Source organism: Mya arenaria, chromosome 13 (genome assembly GCF_026914265.1).
Source record: "Mya arenaria isolate MELC-2E11 chromosome 13, ASM2691426v1".
Classification (NCBI taxonomy): Eukaryota; Metazoa; Mollusca; class Bivalvia; order Myida; family Myidae; genus Mya; species Mya arenaria.
This window is the reverse complement of record NC_069134.1, coordinates 8,412,944-8,437,606: the sequence shown is the minus strand read 5'-3', so window position 1 is coordinate 8,437,606 and position 24,663 is coordinate 8,412,944. Positions and strand designations below refer to the sequence as shown.

Sequence of the window (24,663 nt, the reverse complement as noted above, 5' to 3'; positions counted from 1 at the left end):
AATTTTAAACATTTTAAAAAGCTAACGACCCTGATAGGCTGAAAATGTAGGGCAAACACTAAGCTTGTTATGGGGAATATTGTCTTTGTCGATTTTGGGACCATCTGGTGTCAAAACCATTTAAGATAAAGATGTACATGAACTCAATTTATATTTCGAAGAAGTCGTGTTTTTAACTCGCTCGATGAGCCGCAGCAAATACTTTGCATTAAATCAAGTTCTCCTGAATTCTTGTATGTTCAAGAAATTTAAAACAAAGAATAACACACAGTCATTGCCACAACAACTGACGAAAATGTTATGCCACGCTACTCCCAATTCCTGGACCTTCCTCTGACATGGTCAAGGAAGTAATATTTATTCAGAACCATTTATGCACAATAATTGAATATGATGTATGTAAAAAAATGTTCACCAAACATTTATACTTAAAATCGTTGTTACTGAAAAGGCTGCTGTTGAAAAGGCTGCTGCTGAAAAGGCTGCTGCTGAAAAGGCTGAACACGTGCGATGGCTGCCTGTATTGTGGAGCCGTCAATGGCGGAAGTCCCTCCTCCAGTCAATCGTAACACCTCTTCGGTTATCATGGCTACATTTGGTGGAGCAGCGTCTGCCCGACTAAATACCGGCCGAAAAGGCGGACGGAAACCGCACGTTTCTATTTGAATTTCAAACTGACGTGGACATGGTATTCCGCACTCGTTTGGCCGAGGATTGTTACAAATCCGATACCGGATCCGCCATGTTCCAAAACAGGGCGTTCGCGACCAGGCTGAGTAGCCGCCGTTTACAGGGACACAGCCGGTCGACCGCCAGGGATTTAGGTCTAACTGTTGAATGCTGTTGCAGTTGACAAGATAGTTTCCTGGCTGTATGCTTTTCAATGCTGCCGGCTGTATGGTACCAATATCTGTATTAGCACAAAAGAGGGAAGCGAGCGTAACCTTCCTGATTTCCCGAAGCTGATCAACGGAAAAAGCGTTTTCGCCGCTGTTTTCATAAAAAAACCTGTCGCCAACCTTCAGCGATTGAAACTGTCGGCCAACAATGCACGCGAAGGTTGGGCCAATCTTGGCCCCGAAGACGGGGATTTCAGACACGCCTCCGGGAAACAGATCAATGTCCTCTGGTGACCTGCAATTATATATACTTGAGACTTGATATACAAGTAAAAACAACTGTCAGTCGGTAATAAAGAGCGTTTTAATATCATTAATAACGAGAACTATCTTTAAAAAGATAAACGGCGATCAATTTATAAACAAAGTCATATAGAGTTAATGAAAAAAGCAGTATGAACTTTTCATGTGCATATTGTTTTATTCAAATATCTGTTTGTTGTTGACAAACATACGGATTGTTTATTTTACCATGTACATGTTTATAGGTCCGTGATATTATTAAAATACAAGTTATTACATATTGAAGATTAATCCGTTTTCTTGTTGATCCTAAAAATTATAATTTCTGACACTCTAGAGACAAAATAACACAACTTTAATGCCTTTCATCATTCTGATTAGTCCGATTTATACAATAATGATTACTATGATATCTGCTTAGTTGTGCACATTTTTGCTTTAACAATTAAAGGTACTTAATACACATTGAAATAAAACTTTGCACAAACCTTCTCAGAGTAATTACGCACATCTTTGGCAAAAAAAATATAACTCTGCCATTAATATTAATGAGTATGAAATTTGTGAAAAAGTTAAACTTAAAACTCAGCAATAAACTTTTGTTATGCTGTTAACGAATTGTAAGTACTCGAGTCGGCCATCTCCAGCCAACTTCAATAGACGCGGCCCGAAGTTTTTAATTGTTGAACAAAAAGGCATCCATTAGAGTTCTAGATCCTGAACTCATGGCTTGGTTTTGCCAAAGTTATATTTAGGTAGGCTTATATCAGAACGAGGCTGCGAGATGAGAAAAAAATATTGCTTTTTTGTTTTGAAATGTTTCTGAAAATGTGGAATTTCAGAGGCTAATTTTGGGAAGAACAAACACAGTTCTTGTTTTCTATAAATAAATTACCAAAGTCTTCCGATTAGAAGCATATATACGTCATATAACTGGATATAACGAGAGGCTCGCAAGGGGGTAATAAGTTTCTATTGACGATAAATAACTGAAAACACATCATGCTTTAAAACCAATTTGATAATATGCACTTATATATAACATGTCATGTGTTTTCACAAAAAAGTTATGCTGATGGAAAGCAATTAGAAGTCGGTGTCAAGTTTCAATTTAAAACTTCATCTTATTAGTGCCCCTCGTAGGCTCACCGACTTATTTAACCATAAACCAATCAAAACGAATTATTTCCTTTATTTCTCCTTTATTTATTAAACACAATATTTGATTGGTGTACAATCTGAGTCATTTGTCATAACATCTAAGTCAAAACTGAGATTATACAGATATCGCCGAAAAATTAGAGAAAACCAATTGCCCAGATCATTTTTGCAAACTTTCATTTGTAATATCCACGTATGATGCATTTATTATGATTTAAAAACAGAAGCCTATATTGTATTAAACATACCAGTGCAACAAAACAAGTTATCAACCTTGTGTGTACCTGTATATATTGTTGAGCTGTTGCTGTACAGCCGGTGTGTGTGAGAACTGGCCGGCCAGTCCACAGGAGCGCCGAAACGCCTGGTAGCCAGGGATGCCAAAGTCCCGCCCACGTTGCATGTTTATAGCAGCTAGGTCCCCGCCGAAACCTGCCTCCCGCTCAAACAGCTGGCTGTTAACAGTGACAAAGGGGTTTATCACAATGAGTTTATTTGTTTTGCTTGTTTGTATGGGTACAAAGTGTTTCTCAGAATGTGTTTGCTGACTAAGTATAATGTTCAGCGCACGACTGATTTATACATATGTTTTAAAGTGACTCGCTCGTGGTATGTAAGTGCACTTTTTGTTTTTATTAGAAAATTAAGTGTGAAAAATCAGCAGGAGTGTTAAAACTAATATACTGGCAGCTGAAACCCTTTAGCAAATGTTGATATTTGCTATAATATCGTCTTTGAATACCACAATTTTTAATAACATTATTAACGGCTTCCAGTGAATTCGTTGTTGCGTGATTGGTTGGTTGGTATTATAACGCGATGTTATCAATGTTGTTGTTTTTTAGGTTAAAATATCAATCTCTGATGTATAAGTTAATGTTGCCTAGTGGTTAAAGCGATTTTTTTTCTTAAAATATATTAACTTTCCCGGCGTTGTTTTATTTCTTCAATTTCGATATAATATAGTTAAATAATGAAAAAAATAATATATGTTTTCAGAAATTCGAGGGGTGAATGCGAAAAGGTTCTAAGTGACATTAAATAAAAAACCAGATAGAACCTTTTCGCTTTCACCCCCTCGAGATGAATTACCGGTGAAACTGAATTTTCGACAAACACCTCATACGCATGAGCGAGTTTCTTTAAATACCACTTATCTCTACTAATACGTTGTGTCGGGTAAAATATCTATACGATCAGAAATGCTATATGAAAGAAAGAATATACTGACTTTGTAATCTGTTCAGTGAGTGATTTGTCCACTCTTTCCACCGGTGAACGTGTGAGGCCCCGACAAATGTCCCCGACACCCCGCGTATAGACGAGGTCGGGCTTCAGGAACTCGTCTTTGAGGAGGCGATCGGACACCTGGATGGCGCCATTGTGGGCAAGCACCCTCTGCCAGATGAGGCTGTGGCCAAACCGGTAGGCGGCCGTCGCGAACCCGCTCCGTATCATTGGCTGCACACTCGCATCGTAACCTTGGAATACGTTTTTTTAGCAAGATTTGTCATATTGGTTGTATGCTGACAATTTGAATACAAGTCTGGTTTTGTCTAATTTAAGATATTCATCATAACATTGGACGAAAATTGGTTTTAAATATTATTAACAGCATAATTACCATTAAAATAACCGTTTGAAAGTGGAGTCAATCCGTATAGTGCCATAATGTTGTCGCCCAGTACTTCCGGAAGATACTCGCTATATGTGATATGCTGAAGCTCGGCGCTCAGGATACGGCGCGCCTCCTGGAAGAGTCGCTCGTCATCCCAGGTGGGATTGCGGAGCGCGAGGCCGCGCGCAAGGCGGTTGTGTTCCCGCACCCAGACCGTGTGCATGGACATCAGCATCGGCTGCTGGTTCACACGGGTGTCACCTATTGGGAAGGAAACGGAAGTAAAGACGGGTACAGACAGGAACACGGAACGACTATTGATTATCTGCTCTTGGTTTGAGTGGGGACTTCTTGATTAATATTGATGACTTTTACCTAATATGTTAATCCACATCTTAATTGTTAATATACATGTAGATTCAATCAGGGTTTATAGTCAATTTTATAAAACTGATTTTCTAAAGCTTAATGAGGAGTGATTGCTATTTCTCCCGATGGGCGTATGTATGGCCATCGTTGTTTACTACTCGTACCAGCCCTGAAGCACGGCCTGGTCGGGGTGGACAGGATACAGTCAGTTCCGGTCGTAGGCTCAGCCGGTAACAGGTCGTTGGGGCTCGTCTCGAGAAGTCCTGCGAACATATTTAACAGTTTTAAACGGGATTTGTGTACTTATGTTGTTTTATAAATTACATGAGCCAGCAGCGAATCCCAAAATATTTCTATAATTTCTCACAAAACAGGATTGTTTGACTGAGCACATCACTTGGACGGAAATGGACGGGCTGCATATGAAAATATTGGGGCCAATTAAGCCACTTGAGCCATCTCTTTAATAAAATGAAAGCCGCACCCACCCCCAGTGAGAGTGCGGAGGTCACGGGCCTCTACATCCGAGGATCCATAGATGGCCGAACCGTCCAGGTAGTGGGTGATCTGGTTCAACTGCTGACGGACACCTGAAACATACGGAACTTTAGTTGAAATTACAAGAAAGAGTCCGAGTAGCATCATTCCCTAATAAGCATGGGACTTCTTTCTTTCTTTTTTTATTTATTTAAATTGCTACACGTGTGTAGCTTTTCTTAACATGTTTAATCAAGGCCATGAAATAACTGAGCTTTTCACCACGTTACTACACAAATTAACATGCATTAAAGTGTAATACTTCAATATAAACAACAGTCGTTAATTCAAAAATAAAACCTGTTTCGAGCCATAAGTAATGGCCCTAACGGCAATCAACTAAAGACACGAACACCGCAAACAACACTACAACCACCACAGACAGACCACACACTCATCAAAATAGCTTGACCGATAACTATTGGGATTACCGCATTGGAATGGTCAGTAAAACACGAGTCTGTTGGGGGCTAACACTGGCCAAACCCTCACACTTGTCCCAACAAAAATGAATGCATAGCAATACATAGGCACAATACAAATTGAAAAATAACATGCATGTAGATCACCTAAAAAGTGTTTTTTACTTCAATGATAACATGTTAGGTATGCATATGTTCGAACAACATTAATGTTGATGATACTGTTACAATTGTATTTGTTGTTGTGAACACACTTTTCTGTTTAATTAGAACGGGAATATAAAAAGGTAGTGTTGGGAATCGGACAGAAAAAAAATACTATCGATAATCGGTTTATGAAACCGATCAAGGATCGATTATTAATCGATTTAATAATTATTTAATTATTTGTAATTATCATATTTAAGGCATGCAATAGATACAGTACATGCACCAGTTTTAAGCACCAATGTTCCCTTATAATATTTTTTGTACATTTCTTTGCATAAATTACACTATTTATTCAGAACGCAACTATCTTTAGTCTTTACAAGTTACTATTACAGAACTTGAGACCACAGGTTCTCATTTTTGTCTTACATTTAGTATTGTATACATGTGCAAAATAAACACAAATAAAGATATCAATTTCCTTTTAATAATCAGTCAGTAGCAAGTACAACAAGCAATTGAATTTTCTACATATTTCACAAGAATATTTTCTTTCAGAAAACTGAGAAAACTAAATTCTCACATGGTTAGAAGTAAACAGTAACATGTTATAAAAATCTTTTTTAAAACCACAACCATGAGAATTTGAGAACCAAGTCTTAAGCAGTTAAATTACAAAGAAAATTTATAATCAAGTACTGTAGTGACTTACTGACTTGATAAAAATATGACTAGATAACGTAACATAGTAACACCTTATTTAAACATTTCAACATAAACTAGCATTAACCAAGAAAAGAAAATTAGTCGGTAGCGGTTACGCCCCTTGTTTCTATAATCGATTGTTCAAATTCAAGTATCGATTGTCGCCGATGAGGGCTATCAATTGTCGATTTTAATCGATCATCGGCACAACACTATAAAAACGACTTTATATACCAGCGTCCTTCTGGGCGAAATATCGAAAGCATTCTTCTGCAATTTATGAACTGTTCCCTATGTTAGAGAATTATTTCAGACAATATAAAATATAGCCGAGGCCCTACTGGGCGAAATATCGAAAGCGTTCTTGTGCAATTTATGAACTGGTTCCTAGGTTGGAACACTTTTTGGACAATATCAAATATAGCCGGCGCTCCAGAAACAACTCAAGTTGTAAACTTATCAGAGTGAGCATCACCTTTAATAAAAACAATGAAGAATAAAGTAAAAAATGACATATAGATAGATAAGTAACTAAAAGTACTTAAGTTTTCTTTTTCACATGCTGTACAATATATTGTGTCCAAAATGAGTCTTTGCACTATTTCTTAATTTGTATGCACTTTTTCTTCGTGTTTCTACATGTTTTTGCATAGTTTCTGCAAGCTTTTTGCACTATTTCTACATTTTTTTAAACTGTTTCTACATAGTTTTGCACTATTTCCACATGCTGTGTCTGTTTCTACATGTTTTGCAAGCCGAAACCTGTCCCCGCTTACCTGACCAATTGAATAGACCAAACGATAGTATGCAGAAAGAAGACGCAGACACCTTGCACATTGAATAGAGCAAACGGTAGAATGCGGACAGAGAACGAGAACAACGTGCACATTGCATAGACTAAACGAAAGTATGCAGAAAAAGGCCGTTGACACCGTGCACATTGTATATACCAAGCGGTAGTTATGCAACAAAGAGGAAGCAGACGCTGTGCACATTGAATATACCAAACAATAGTTTGCAGAAAGAGGACACAGACACCGTACACATTGAATAGACGGAACAGAGGAACCAAAACCGTGCAAAACGAATGGACCAAACGATATTTTGCAGAAAGAGGACGCAGACATTGTTCATATTAACAAATGTTAGTAAATAGCTGATAGATGCTCTATTGATCACGATCGGGGTTGAAAAGTAGGTTCACTAATTGAAACATTAGAAAATGTCACTGATGAATACCTATAAAACACAGAAAAGCGTAAAAATACATTTTATAGAAGCTGAATTCTCTTTTAGAAAACAACAACAAAAGCAACAACAAGAATATTTTTTAAACGATTCTGAAAATTTTGATATATATAAATTAGTTCAAAATTGTATTATTTATTTATCTTTTTACTATTTTAGTCAAAACCGAATCTAATAGGATTATTTTCGTTTATGATGCAAAAGGATTTTCCAGTCATTATTCCGTACCTGTGGGTTCCATTCCGGTGCCGGCGCGTTATCTGTCTGTCATTAATGTTAAAAATGGAATTTTGCCAATACATTTGTTTGGAAAAACAGCATATTTTTTATGTTTGTGATTTGATACCTGAGGAATGACCTAATTATATTTTGATAACACAAGAATCGAAGTTTGATTGATTTTGATAACAAATACTATGCAATTGAAACCTTAATAGTTATATACTATATACACATTATGGACATATACAAGCTATATACATCCTGATAATTACGTTTCTTCACAAAAAAATAAATAAGTTAATTAATGGTAATATTTAGTTTTTTTCTTTGTATATATATATATGCCATATGGGATACCAATACAAATGTAAAATTAGTTCTTGAAAGTCGGCTCAGCGAAGCTCCGGATTCTATCTATCATAAACAGTTGCATAGAAATTCCATTCTCATTCATTGGAGTTTTAATAATCTTCATCACTCTGGTGTACGAGAGTGCGAAATTTCGGCACCCGATATATTTTGACACTCGCACTATATCTAACATTTAATCTGTGTGTTTTTGTTTTGTCGGGAAAGAATATCCAATAATTCTCGAAATATAACCATGAATTTAAAACCAAAAAATAAATAAATGATTCATCACAAATAACACCTACTTGTTTGTCATCGGACGCAACCCGACCAGATATCAATTCACTGAGAGCCGCACAAAAGAAAAGAATTCGGTGTTCGAGAAAATAACGAAGAGACCCATTCAAAGGCAATGTCAGACTTAAGAAAAAAATGTTCAACATTCGTTCAACTGTTCAGGGCTTGTATTCAATATTGGTCTCAATTAAATCTAAGAACGATGTAGCTAATCGGATAACTTCATGGTTATTTGTTACTGACCAATAGAGGGAGGGAATGACGTCAGTGATGTGTGACCATAAGATTAAGTTGAATATTGAATACCTGCCCTAAATACGATGGGTGATCAACAATGACGCTAACTGTTTACATGTTATCTATATGTTCTGTCCAAATCATTTTAACGTTCATGAATATCGTTTTCAAAGAGTCCATCGATCACGAGGTTTATTGAAAAACTACGTGGTTTAAAATAACACGAACGCACGGTTGGCGCACCGTCCAGAATGTACGTTTACAAACTTATTGTGTATCTTTCACAACATTGAAACAAAACTGAAATGATATGATGCAAAGGCATTATCTAGCAAATTCGGCATAATGCCATAGTATATAAGTTTTGTTTTGAAGAGAACTGGCGAATGCAATCGCTAAAAAGAGGCTGGGTGTTAGCTTTTGGATGAGATTTAATTGCAAATGGACAATGCCAAAGCATACACTGCTGCATCGACCAGGCCCCGATTTCTCGAAAGTTCTTTAGTTTACCAGGCTTAAGAAGCTTATTTCAATAGCCAATATTAATCCTTAAATTGGATTTTGATAAATGAAAAAAATGGTCAATTGTGTATATAGTGAAGATAACTCCTATCTAAAGGAATTAGCTCAGCCTGTTAGACTTGGAAACCGTCGCGCATCCGCCATACCGCCAGATCTCGCGCCAATGATTTTTGCGGTATTAACAGAAATCAAGAGGCCGCTAAAGGACATCGTTTTCAAATTCAATCCACGTTTTTATATGGTATTCGGACGTTTCATCCGCAGTAGATTTAGCGCCATACTTGACGCAACGTTAAATTGATGTCATTGGACGCGGATCAACGGACTGTAATTCAGCGAAACCGTTATGTCATGCTCTGGAGTTATATCAGATATGTTATTTGTATTATAGGTTATGAATACAAATCAGTAAATGTTTTACCTTTTGCGTTATTCTTCGGTTAGTTTCCTCTGAACAATATAGATATTTTATTGTTGTGTTGTTGTAATTCTCTAGATACCACCCTTGGAGACGATAGCACTGATTATTTTTCAGGCTCATCCACAATTGGGAACGCCGGACAGATTCACATTTCATTATTTAGAAAGACCTCTTCATCTTAAACAATCCTTTCCACCACAAAATGTCCATTAAGCAACGAAAACAACCTATTTTATTTGAGGAGAATTTTAGTAAAAAGAAATATCCCGACTCTACCTACCATTTTTGATACCATTGCCGCAAACAGATTTTTTTCTTTTTGTCCTTATTTAGGCGAGTGCATCAGAGTAAACCTTTATTGAAATAACACAAGTTCTTCGAGCATAACAGTTGTAAATACTCAAAAACAATCACTATCCAATGTGCCAATACCACTAGAATCCGTTTCCCGCAATGAGTAGTTGCCTTTATAAAACGAAGATATTGAGAAAAAAAACACCCTAAATTAATGATAAAGGTCTTCATCGTCTCAAATTCGGAATATTGACGGAAAGAATCGGCTTTGCCTCTTTGCCGTGTATTAGGACGCCTTGCCAAACACTCCTTAAGAACTGAGAAAGAGCTAGTATTACCTATGGTACAGTCAAGTGGAGGTGTTGGTAGAGCTCGGACAATGTTGATGCACGTGCGATTTGGCGGGAAGAAAGGGTCGCCCGGCGGGATGGTTATAGGGAAGCAACCTGGCCTAAAACAAGTATTGAATGGAAAACTATATAGTAAAGGTACACTGAATGGAAATTAGATCAGCATTTTCCCGAACTCCGAAGATATGAACTAGTTTTAAAAACAAGCGTTTATTTTTATCAAAATATTTTTATAAATGTTAATCAAGATACGTCACCTGTTTGGCATTGCGCAGCAATCCAAGTTGGCCCCGGCATAACCTGGAAAAAAAGGTTAACCTTTAAATAAAACGTCATTTGAATGATCAACAGGCCACCCCAAAGTCATGTCTCGTTCTGCTGATTTACCACGCCATTTTAAAAAATCATTATGCACTTCATATTAAATGAATGAAATAAAAGTAAAAGGACCATACACAGTTTATAAGAATTTTTGTGTAAAGGGCAGTAACTGGTGAGTGGAGTTTAATAAACCGGTTTAGCTGAGATGTCAATAATTCCAAACAAAATGGCGACTTCCATATTCAGCTCGGAACTCCTCGGCACTTTTTATCGAAAAACACCTCAGATGTATCAAACTCCGCGCAGTGTTACTTCCCTTGCAGTACAGTAATCACTGCCTTCACAAATATCACGTGATGATAGATAAAACGGCACGTGATTGCAATTTACAAAATGGACGGAACACCTTTAAAAGAAATTCCAGCAACATGTTTTGTCTTCCTCTGCAAGAACATGCCGCCAACATTCGATTTGTTTTGGTTTTGCTTGCAATCCTGGTTAAAAACGTTCGATACATGTCTGAATAGCTAACAACACATCCATGTTGATATTGTAATTTGTAAATCCTACTTTCAATTTGAAAAAAGACCGAACATTTCCGAATGTTTTTTTTAATTGTTATTTTTTTATAAAACATATTATGCCTATCAACTGGCGTAAAGTAATTATTTAAGAAAGGATATAAGAATAAATATATATGATTAAAAAAAATGCCATTAAAAGTTTTCATCCAATTTTGGATGAAAATCTTGTGGTGGCAGTGATTACTGTACTGCAAGGGAAGTAACACTGCGCGGAGTTTGCAGATGTATATAGACGGTTTACAATGTCAGAAATCGGCACACTTTAAGTCCGCTACAATTTAGCAGTTAAACTTAATGACCTAACTCTTGGACATCTTAATTATGTTTGCAATATTACACTTCACTGGCAATCAATTGAAATTTAGATGAACAAATACAAGCTAAAACAATACATTTAGTTAATGATATAGTTACAAACAAATACAAACTACTTCTACTGATGTACCGGCATATATCCGAGGTTGCTTTCGATAAAAAATGCCGGGGAGCTCCGAATGCCAGTAAACATGTATGTGGTGAAATGTTGTTTTCTCACTGAAATGATAACTTAACTTTGATTTAAAAAAAAAAAAAAAGACAACAGCTAGTTGTCTTAAAATGACATATCATTTGACTGTGAAATGTTTGCCATGGTGATAAAACACACAAGGTGCTCAAAAGGCTTTTAACTGATTTTCTGATACTCATGGCTAAAAATTGACCTGTTGACGTATATGTTGTACAATATGTTTCATTGTTTGGTCTGAAATGATGTTTGAACGTCAGTTTTGTCCAAATAGCGACACTAACAATTTGGAACAAATATATGGTCACAAATAGCGGTCAGTATTCAAAAAAACACTTGCTCGGACCGGCCAAAAAAGGTAATCCTGCTTTTTATCTGTTTTCTTGTACGACATAATCAAGGATGAATAAAACAACTCCCCCACCTTAATAGCATTCTGAAAATTCCATGGTGTTGCTCATTTAGGTAAGCAAACTGAATTCAAATCAAGAAATTGAAATTGACATAGAATCCGGAATATTTTGTTACTACCTGTGGAAAAATGCTATCATTTTATACTTTAAAGGGACTCGCTCATGTTTTTGAACCAATAATTAGTTTTCCCGGTAATTCATCTAAAAACACCTATTTAGCATTATTTTATTCCCTGATGTCGACATTGCAGAAAAAATACAATTATAGTATACAAAGGTACTTTGGTTTTAGTTGGGTGCGAACTCACACCGGTAAAGTCATGAAAAAAACAGAAAATCCTCGCCTTCACCACTTGGCCACCAGAACTGATGCAATAGTGATGAATATTTTGACTTTTTAACAATACATTGATAACATCATGTAATAATGTCAATCGACCAATCACGTAACGACAAATCCCTTATATATGTAAACTAATAATTGATTGTAAAACAAAAATGCAATCAACTGTACTTTTATTTTGCCTAAACCCAAATTTATATCGTGTTAGTATATCGTTATCTTCCGCCCATTTTCTTTGCCGAGTATCTAACATAAGTGAAAATATTTTAGAGAACATACTAGTACAAAAAGAAGCACATTTTACAAAAAAACCCAATAAAACATTCGTCCCTTTTTCAAAAGTAGTTAAAATAAACTATGTATCAACGCTGTTAAACTTCACAAGGTGATTAAAGCTGCACTCTCACAGATTGAACGTTTTGACAACTTTTTTATTTTTTTGTCTTGGAACAAGCCAATGTATGCAAAAATGCATGGAAATCAGTGATACAAGACTGCTGACAAAAGATCAGATCGCAGATTTTCATACTTCCGTTCAAAAAAAAATTATGGCTAAAAGCGTTACTAACGGTTTAAGAAAAATGCATAAAATATCTTTCTTTTTTTTAACTTAAATATGAAAATCTGCGATCTGTTTTTTATGTCAGCAGTCTTATATCACTGGTTTGCAGATATTTACGCAGACATTGGCTTATTTCAACCCAAACAAATAAAACATGGTCAAAACGGTAAATCTTTGAGAGTGAAGCTTTAATGATAACAATGCACGAGGTGATTAATGACAACCCTGTACGAGGTGATTAATGATAATCCTGCAAGAGGTGATTAATGATGACCCTGTACGAGGTGATTAATGATAACGCTGCACGAGGCGATTAATGATAACCCTGCACGAGGTGATTAATGATAACCCTGCACGAGGTGATTATTGATAACCATGCACGAGGTGATTAATGATAACCCTGCAAGAGGTGATTAATGATAACCCTGCACGAGGTGATTAATGATAACCCTGCACGAGGTGATTAATGATGACCCTGAACGAGGTGATTAATGATAACCCTGAACGAGGTGATTAATGATAACCCTGCACGAGGTGATTAATGATAACCCTGCACGAGGTGTTAAATGATAACCCTGAACGAGGTGATTAATGATAACCCTGCACGAGGTGATTAATAGAACAGAACAGAACAGAACAGAATGTTTATTTAACTTAAGCATATACAGCTCATCGTTATAAACACAAAAATAAATACACCTAATCAATTCAATATTCATAATCAAATCAATATTGCATGCATGAAAAAACAAAAAAGAATAATTTGCATTCTATTACTTACAATCGAGTTACACAATACCATGAGAGAGAAAAAGCAAACTTTAAATTACTAATTTAGCAGAAGTGAATGTGAGGAGGTCTTTAGGGGTGAATTATACATTCAAGTCTCTTATTTTAAAAGCTTTGGTACAAAAAATAGCTAATCTTACTAACAGAGATTTATTGTCAGAATTGAGTAATGATATAAATTTTACCATACTAGGATGTCTGACATAATATCTAGGAATATAATTCTGCCTTATATCATTATAAATTGGACAAACTAATACAAAATGAAATTCATCTTCAATATCGTTTAAATTACACAGTGTACATTTTCTATCTTGTCTTTGAATACAGTTATGTCTCCCAAGTTCAATGTTTAGATTATGGGAGGATAATCGGAGCTTAGCTAAAATATTTCTATATTTGAAATTTTCCATTAAAACAAGGTAAGTTGATATTTTAAATGTTTCCTTGATTTCCTTAAACAAATACAAGGATGAATGTGTTTCCATGGTAGCCCGCCAACCGGTTATATACATGTCTCGTAATCTGTCTCTGAGCATGGGGACAAATGCACGTACATTTACAGACTCAGGAAATTGCCAAACGTCCGCAAACCCGGATGACTGAAGGATAGTTTTAACTCTGTCGACCCAGTTTAGACTTTGTGGGTTAACCCGAAGTTCCCGGTATTGTTCTGTAATAATTGCCATGAGAATACAGTTATCTTGTTTCTCATTGTATAACTTGAGAAAATACTTAATAATACGAATATGTCGCTCAATATATAATGGAAATCTGCCTAGCTCTCCATAAAGTGACAAGGTATTTGTAGAGCGTTTGACATTTAGGACCCACTTGCAAAACTTTCTATGTACTTTTTCAATAACCTCTGTCTGGATATAGCCCCATACTTCACAGTTATAGTTCAATATAGACAGAACAAGTGCATCAAACAGATTAAACGTAATATCAATAGGGACGCGGTTATGCTTGAGCAGAGCCTTAAGTGCATTCATAGAGCGCAATGCCTTTCCCGCCAGCGTGGTAGCTGCCTGCATGAAAGATCCACCACTGGAAAATACAATACCGAGGTAGTTAAATGAATTGACTATATCAACAGCCTGATCGTTATAAGTCCACTTATCGGATTTTCCTATACGCCCCCCTTTTCTAAATACCATTATCTTAGTTTTTTCCACATTGACCGTCAAATTCCATTTGCTACAATAAGTACTTAAATTATTCAAGGATTCCTGTAACCCCTCCCTCGTCTCTGACAGAATAGCGGCGTCATCTGCAAACAGCAATAAATATATTGAGATCTCATTGACTGTGAGACCTGCATTTAAGCTTTGTTGTAAATGGAGTTCGATATCATTGAGGAAGAGAGAGAAGCAAATCGGGGAGGTTATTTCCCCCTGGAACAAGCCAATGTTACTTTCAAAGAAATCAGACAAAGACCCCAAGTGTTTTATGCACATTTTCACCTCGTTATACATCGACCGCAACAGGGACAAAAACTTTCCATCTATACCAAGTTTGATGAGCTTATACCAGAGGCGCCCCCTATCAATGCAATCATATGCCTTACGGAAGTCAACAAAACAGCAATACAGTTTTTTCTTCTTTGCTAATTGCCTTTGTATAATTGAGTTGAGTACAAAAACCGGATCAACCGTACTGTACTTGCTTTTGAAACCAAATTGAGCATCAGTCAGAATATCTTGCTCTTTAGCCCACATTTTAAGTCGGTCATTTAGTATAACTGTAAATAATTTAGCAAAACAGCTTAGGAGCGTGATACCGCGGTAATTATTAGGATCAGATGTATCTCCCTTTTTATATATAGGAATTATGGCTCCTGTTGCCCATGATCTGGGAAATGATTGGGTATTAACTATATGATTAAAAAATAATCCTAGAGGTTTAATTATAATAGGTATTGATGCCGTAAAATACTCATAGAGTATATTATCAAGAGAACAGGCTTTATTGCTGCCTAATTTCTTAACAGCATTTATAATTTCCTCGTCACTTATAGGTTTATCTAAATTATCAAACGTAGGGCCATTATAGGGTTTAGTATCGAAATCTTCGACATATTCCCTACTTTCGTCGTCTACTTGAACCTCTATATTTGATATTAAATTATGGAAATAGTCCTTAAATTCTCTATTTGATATATTGTCTCCGGAATTACTACTTGTCTTCCTCTTAAATATCTTCCAAAATTCTCTAGGCGACTTTTTACGCATGTCATTCATTTTTTTGCATCGCTCTTTATTAAAATTATTTTTGGACGTTCTACACTGATATTTATAATCCTTCCTTCCTTTAAAAGCTGCTATTCTATCTACATCAGATAATGAAATATTGTACTGAGAAACAGCGTTTTTATAAACAATATATTTTCGTCTGCATTCTTGGTCATACCATTCCTTCCTATTTGTGTGTGCATTATCAAAATATGCTGAACATTTGGCCTTTTTCTCAAAGTATTTCTGACCTTTATTACACAGAAAGGTCGTAAAGATATTAGTTAATTCGTCTACATTTCCTTCCTTGGAAATTGCATCATGTAAATCCTTCTCTAAATTGTGAATATCTGCACATACGTCCGCTACAAAGTTATCTTTAAATTTCGTGTCCCATTTATAATATATCCTGTTATTTGAAACACAATCATCGAGTTTAGTATGTGTTTTAAATGAAAAGCATAGAGGTGCATGATTAGAAAAGGTATTAAAATCCCCAACGATAAAACTCCTTAATGCATTGAAATTGTCGAAAGATGATAACAAATAATCGACAACACTTTGTCCATTGTGGGTCATGCACGTGAAATTCCCACGGTCATTTCCCCATCGGCCGTTTACAATACGGATATTTGTAGCTTTACAAAGATCAAGTAAATAATCCCCAAAGCGGTTGGATGTTAGATCACGTGACTTTCGATTCGTGTGCGTATCAACCGGGGTTATGTCATCAATATCAATACGGCGGTCATTATCAATGAAATCATTTTTACGTCCTACTCTACTATTGGTGTCACCTGTGAGAAAAGTTTTACCCATATGGCTAAAATACGTGAAATCTTCTTCGATTTGTCTAAAAATGTCAACATTATACATGTTATGTATAGGAGATGATTCTGGCGCTATATATGTAACGCCCATGTAAATATCATAGTTTGTTTTAAAGAAATATTTATCAAACTTTAACCATACAAGACAATCGATATCGTTTTTAACAACTTTTACGCCTTTTCTAATACTATTTTTAACATATATTATAATTCCGCCACTAGAGCGTTTGGCTTTACGATTCTGGTATTTTCTATATGAATGTATTGGGTTATCATAGCCTTTAAAATTAATATTTGACTTACTATTGGTCCACGTTTCGCTTAAACAGATAATATCATATCCACACAACAAATTCACCAAATCCGAGTCCGATTGTTTATTTACTGTAAGACCTTCAATGTTCCATGAAATACACTTCAGACCATCCTCACCACCGTCCTACTCACTGTCTCTATAGAGACGCTTGTTGATGTAGAGTTTATCCACCCTGATGTACGCCTCCTTCCCATCCTCACGTGCCTTGAGCATAATTGGGACCAGTTTCCGGCGCTTGTCCATGATCTCCCTCGGAAACTGCTCGGAAACGCCAATGGAATCGTCCTTGACCTGGCGGGCTGCCTGACGTACCCGCTCGCGATCTGGGTAGAAGGCGAATTTGGCGACGATCGGCCGCGTTTTGGCTGCGTTGAAAGCGCCTATGCGATGGGCGCGCTGGATCCGAATATCGGTTGATGCATTTGTGACTTTAAGCTTTTCCTCAATGAGTTTTAATACTTTATGTTCACAATTTTCGTCTCTCTCTTCAGGGATTTTGTGGAACAGAAGGTTGTCCCGCATACTGCGACATTTTAAGTCCTGTATCTCATTATTGAGAGAGTTTTCCTTCTGTGATTGTTCTTGTTCAAATTTTGACAGCTTTTTCACCAGTGACTCTAGATCTTGGTGTTGTTTTGCTAAATCCGAGACTGTTTTACTATCGAATACCCGACTGATCTCTATGTCATGGATTTTGCCCTCAAAGTCACTGATCTTGTGATCTATGCTGTCCATGCGGACAGTTAGGTTATTTACGCTAGATTGAATGGAATCTAGTTGCGCCAGTTTTTTGTCCATTATGTCCAATTTATTCATAACCTTGTCCCATAAATCGTTGTTTACGTTTTGTGGCGATGTACCAATGGATACAGGTGTGGCACATTGGGCATACCCTGGGCCTGGGCTCCATACAGTGTTTCCATTATAAGGCATACTTTGATGTAACACATAGTTTGGGCTTGATTGATACATGCCTTGACCAGTATAATGCATCGGCTGCATATTTTCTCCACTGGGTGTGATTGCCTCGGCCAACGCTTCTGCCATTGTTTGAACCGGTTTGGATTCCCGCCGTTTCACAGGTGTTTGGAAATTGGCGTCCCCTGGTGACGATTTGCCCTTTTTTCGCTTTCTAGTCATTTAACACATTGAGAAGTTACTCCAGAACCAGAAAAAGAACGTAATTGGTTTTGAAACGTGATTTAAATTGGAAAAATATTCCTTTTTTCTGTCACTGATTGAAAATCCGCCATCATTTTTCACGCATGCGCATAACATTTCAATTTTAATGATGACCCTGAACGAGGTACTTAATGATTACCATGTACAAGGTGATTAATGATGACCATGTACGAGGTGATTAATGATAACCATGTACGAGATGATTAATGATAACCATGCACACGGTGATTAATGATAACCATGTACGAGGTGATTAATGATAACCATGTACGAGGTGATTAATGATAACCATGCACAAGGTGATTAATGATAACCATGTACGAGGTGAAAAAACCTGTACGAGGTGATTAATGATAACCCTGAACGAGGTGATTAATGATAACCTTGTACGAGGTGATTTATGATAACCATGTACGAGGTGATTAAGATAACTCTGAACAAGGTGATTAATGATAACCCTGAACGAGGTGATTAATGATAAACCTGAACGAGGTGATTAGTGATAACCCTGAACGAGGTGATTAATGATAACCATGTACGAGGTGATTAATGATAACCCTGAACGAGGTGATTAATGATAACTCTGAACGAGGTGATTAATGATAACCGAATACGAGGTGATTAATGATAACCCTGTACCAGATGATTAATGATAACCCTGTACCAGATGATTAATGATAACCCTGCACGAGGTGATTAATGATAACCATGTACGAGGTGATTAATGATAACCCTGTACGAGGTGATTAATGATAACCCTGAACGAGGTGATTAATGATAACCCTGTACGAGGTGATTAATGATAACCCTGTGCGAGGTGATTAATGATAACTCTGCACGAGGTGATAAATGATGACCCTGCACGAGGTGATTAATGATAACCCTTAACGAAGTGATTAATGATAACCCTGAACGAGGTGATTAATGATAACCATGTACGAGGTGATTAATGATAACCCTGCACACGGTAATTAATGATAACTCTGAAAGAGGTGATTGATGATAACTCTGCACGAGGTGATTAATGATGACCCTTTACGAGGTGTTTAATGATAACCCTGAACGAAGTGGTTAATGATAACCATGAATGAGGTGATTAATGATAACTCTGAACGAGGTGATTGATGATAACCCTGTACGAGGTGATTAATGATAACCCTGAACGAGGTGATTAATGATAACCCTGCAAGAGGTGATTAATGATAACCATGTACGAGGTGAAAAAACCTGTACGAGGTGATTAATGATAACCCTGAACGAGATGATTAATGATAACCTTGTACGAGGTGATTAATGATAACCCTGTACAAGGTGATTAATGATAACTCTGAACGAGGTGATTAATGATAACCCTGAACGAGGTGATTAATGGTAACCATGTACGAGGTAATTAATGAGAACCCTGTACGAGGAGATTTATGATAACCATGTACGAGGTGATTAAGATAACTCTGAACGAGGTGATTAATGATAACCCTGAACGAGGTGATTAATGATAAACCTGAACGAGGTGATTAATGATAACCCTGCACGAGATGATTAATGATAACCCTGTACGAGGGGTTAGTGATAACTCTGCACGAGGTGATTAATGATAACCCTGCATGAGTAGATTAATGATAACCCTGCACGAGGTGATTAATGATAACTCTTTACGAGGTGATTAATGATAACCCTAAACGAGATGATTAATGATAACACTGCACGAGGGGTAAGTGATTACCTTGTGAGAGAGCCTGGAACTCTATGTCATGGCTGATGAACTGGCCGATCTCCATAAGCAGGTGCGTGGAACCGGCGAGGGGATTCGACATGCTGTCGTGGAACTGCCGGCTGATGAGGCGCGGGTTCGGCAGTGGACCTCCAAACACGCTGGCTGCCCGGGGCTCAGACACGCCTGTGAAATGTGCCGGAATATTATATTATCATATTAAGAATCAGGGTTCCACATGTTTAAATTGATATTTATCACATGATAATAAAATATCAGGATAGATAATGAATATTTTTAAAAAGCACAATTTAAAGTTCTATAAACGTTACCGTCATTGTAGATGGGGGCGAGCATTCTCTCGAAAGGCGTCTGCGATCTCCCCCACAGGGGATTGGCCACGTTGTTACAGGATCCATCCATCGTCCGGAACTTGGCTGTCGGGTCACAGTTGGGTGGTTGGAAAGGACAGCGCAGGGCGTTCGGCGGCTGGATCCTAGCGAAGGCTATTTCGCGACCCGCGTCTGCTTGACTTATACTCAGCCTAGAATTTTGGATTAGGAAATGAAGGTCGGACGATCGGACACTGTTTGTCGCGTGAACGGAAACAACTGGTTGAATTAATAAGAAATTTTAAGAATTCCTACACAGAACAGAGAAGGGCGGACCTACCTTTCTACAGTGCTTCTGGCGGTGTCTAAGAAGGCCTGACCCACCCTACCGATCTCATTCGCGGTAGCCGTAGTCAGGAGGTGAGGCCCTGCAAAATCACTCCGAGCGGGATTTACTCGGTCAACGCCTGCAACAGCAAATTTACATGCAGTCACACATGGTGATAAAAATAAATACCAATATTTTTTTCTGCGACGGTTTACTGTCAAGAGACTGGCCATACAATTGACACCACGCCGATTACGATAAGGCTACGCCTGCAGTGTCACGTGACCCATCAGTAGGGGCCCTCCGACATGAACACAGAAGCAGACGATAACTATACAGATTTTTTACATGACAATCCGATAAAAAATGTATGGAACATGGTAAAACATAGCAATAAAAGCTAGTTCAACATTAAATTAGTTAATTATTATAATAAGTTAAATTCAATGTTTGATTCAGGTAGAAATAATTTAATGTCTAAACTTTAAAATAATTAATATCTAAATAACATCGAAATTTTGTTTCAGTAAAAAGGCTATTGTAAACCTCAAATTTATGAAAACAAAACATGTATTAATTTACTTTACGAAAGTCAAATTAATGTTGACGTTTGTTTAGATCAAATTGATTTTGCTGTTTTTCTTCCTTTCTCAATTAAAAATCACCTTTTATACAAGTTTAGTGAATTAATATTATTGATATAACTACCGTAATATTTCTCTCAATGAATTAATATCCGTATTAAATGAAATACGAAACTGTTCCTACAAGGAACATACATGTAGGAGTTAGAAGTGATCATAGTCATTATAAATGCATAGGTTTATTAATGATTTGCGTCATTTACGATTGAAGATGATTTTGTTTTATCTATACATATTTACGTTTTGTGACCTTTAGATATATGATATTTGATATTTTATCTAAATTTAATAAAAAAATGTAACTCAAATTAACAGAATTATCTTTTTCACCAACAGTTTGTAAAACAAACTTAAAAGCAAATGTAAATGCTTCGGATTTAAAACATTACGCACAAGAAGGAGAAAAAAATCAAAATCAAAATAATTCGGAAGATGTCGTCAATATTACGCACTAATACTCATAATTACATTTCTTGTTTTACGACTAACGAAAAAGATACGTATATTATGTACGATCACATTAAGAATTTGGAGGGTTGTAATTGTCTACCGAAAGGTCACTTTGTTATCAAACAAATTCCAAAAAAATGCATAATTTAGAATAATTTGAGCAGCAATAAGGGAAAATGTCAGCATTATGGATTTCCTTGTCTTTAATATCTCTCAGTTATAAAAACAACAACATATTTTGTGTTTAATATATAGAAAACAGAGTAATTACACTACTGCTGGTAAGTGCAGATTGTCGGAGGTCATGGCGGATAGCAACGGGCAACTGATAAGCCCCGCCTAATCTGGACGCTGATTGGTCAGTCGGGTATAATCCGGCCAGTTTGACTGACAGGCCGCGTCATGTTAATTGATTGATAGTGACATCCGTATACAAAATAATAGTAGAAAAAGTATTTTGGTTATAGTGGGTGCGAATTAATATGCATGCACATCATAAACTCCAGACTGTTTTAATTAACTAATTACATTAGAAAATAGATTGTGTGATAACAATCAAATTAATTCCTTCCAAGAGAGTGACAGCGACCGTACGACTAGGTTTGTATTGTGTAATAATCAACTCATATGTAATATTCTGCAGGCTAAAGCAAGAAATAAGAAAAAAAGTTTCACAGCTTTTTCCGTTTATCTATGCTATGGCGTGCCTGAGTAGCACGTTTGTATAATATCAGTCATTTACAGAATGTGGCAGCTTTTATAGTGTGCATGCATTTAATACAGATTTAAGTGGAGAACTCTCACAATTAGCGGCACACATCAAACGTCATAGTGTATGACGTCACCAGGCAATAATCAGTCTCATTATATACGATTTACGCGAAGTCTTTACTGAAATCATACAAATATAAATATATACTTGAATAATATGTTTCTTTGATCTCATTACTTGATCGGTCCGTATATCACAGTATTTTGATGAAAATCCAGTTTTATGACGTTAGCGGGCCATATCATATTTTAGGCTGGTCCGGACCGCGCCAAAAATTTAATATGGACCGCTGACGTCACCCAACTGGTAAGTGCTGCTTGCTATTTTCACAACGACGAAAAATTGTCGCAAGTTACCATTTATATTAGCTTTATTCAATAAAACACATCTTAAGTGCTTTAAAAATATTGAATGGTAATATAAAATGTTCGGTATAATATAAGAAATATTAACACACCACTTCGGGCCATATGACATTATAAGGACCGGCTAGTCAGCCCCCGAAGGTGAATGGACCTCGGCTTACGCCTCAGTCCATATACACTTTAGGTCGCTGATTGACCGGTCCTTATAATGTGATATGACCCTCAGTGGTGTGTAATATTTCTTAAATAGTGATGCCGTACCTGCTTCGAACGCGTTCCTGTCAAGTCTGTCCATCGCGGCCATCCTCGCCTCCACCCCGACTGCCGCCTGGGTGGCGGCGGCCATGAACTGAGCACGAGACGCTTGCAAACCCTGACCGGCACCAAGTCGGCATGACAACGACAGCAGTGTCAGCTGTAGCAAAACATTGCGAAACCGACTTAACTTCACCATAACGGTAGCTGTTGGAATGTCAACCGTCTTTGTGAACGCCAAATACGATCGTATAACCTTCTTTCTATCGTACAGTTGACGTAATTGATCGCTGTTGGTTGAACATCCAAAGAACCAAGTTTAAGTTTAAAAATAATATTTATAATTCAGCAGCAACCCAATTTATCTGTTTTACTTTTAAGTCGCGGATTAAGACATGTTTCGAGATGAACGTATGGCGACCAAATGTTTTTTGTATGTTAGTTCACCACTATATAACAGTAGACCCTCGAATAGATTTTTATGTTAAAAGTTGCGTTATAAATGATCCAGTGATGACCTTGACCTAAATCGACTTGCAAAACCGGATTTTAACAGACACAACGAGTTGACATTGCGGATGTATTTGACAACTGATGAATGTTTTCCCTAATAAGACATGATGATGTAAACCAATAAACAGCGTTACATTTACATCGTATTTCACTTTAAGTTTATCACGGAAGTTTCTGAGTTTATATGGGTTTTTATAAAAAAGAGTACTGAATGCTTGTGATATCGGCGGCAAAACGATAATTGTCAAATGGCAGTTAAAATAAAAGTTGATACTAGTATCAGGTTAGAGCAAGACTTCAAACGGATAAGGTCGTAGGAGGTTATACGGCTACAATAATATCCAACACAGCCAAGCGCGTAAAAGGCGGTAATCAGGGTACAGCAATACTCCACACAGACAAGGTCGGAGAAGAAGGTTATAAAGCCAAGGTCGTAGAAGGAGATAATTAGGTGACAGACTAAGTGAAGTAATGTCCCTGCAAATAAAACTGAACAATACTGTGTTACAGTCATTTTAACCCCTTTTTAGATCAACTACTTTATCAACTGTACATGAGATTTAATACCATGTCTATGTGCGTGAAGCACCGCAGCAGCGTATCGCCGCGTCACGTTGCTATCATCGCATCACGGGAATTTTACCTAAGCATATTTATGAATGATAAGATACTTTGTATCATTGTTTAAACGGTTTATATGTAACATTCATATCACAATAATAAATGAATGGCATGTGGTTAATGGAAGGCTAATAGCTTTTAGACAGTCTGCTACATGTACTTGTAGTTCTTTATTACAATTTGTATTTTTGCTATGGAGAAAAAACCCATTTAGACAAGGAATGGGACTGAGGCCACCAATACCACAGAGTAGCCTAACACTTGCCCTTGGTCATGGCATTCCCCCTTGGTCTGCATTTTAGGCCAGGTTGTGGTATTTTGGGTACATTTAGACGGATAACCTAAGCCCTTTCCATCATAATTTCAACTATTTATAGCGCTTAAAATGAGACAGGGGACCACTGCCAGCTAAACCACATCGTAGTCTAGTCCTTGCCATAGGTCATGTAATACGTCTGCAAATTTAGGCAGGCTGTGGGATTTAAGTTAATCAAAGTAGATACCAGGCCCGTTTTCACATAATTTCAACAATGCATAGCGGTGATAC

At 37.0% G+C, this 24,663-nt stretch overlaps 1 protein-coding gene across 1 annotated transcript; it reads right to left on the bottom strand.

The window, feature by feature from the left end:
• Positions 1-226: 226 nt before the first annotated feature.
• LOC128214368 (peroxidase-like) lies at positions 227-23,436 on the bottom strand. Its single transcript, XM_052920792.1, has 12 exons — positions 22,989-23,436; positions 20,509-20,635; positions 20,169-20,380; positions 19,849-20,022; positions 10,304-10,346; positions 10,035-10,147; positions 4,779-4,880; positions 4,455-4,553; positions 3,928-4,182; positions 3,535-3,784; positions 2,588-2,758; positions 227-1,134 (listed from the first exon to the last, which is right to left on the bottom strand). Exons 1-12 carry the CDS (start codon positions 23,179-23,181, stop codon positions 441-443), a joined length of 2,433 nt encoding a protein of 810 aa, XP_052776752.1. The 5' UTR covers positions 23,182-23,436; the 3' UTR covers positions 227-440.
• Between the last annotated feature and the right edge of the window lie 1,227 nt (positions 23,437-24,663).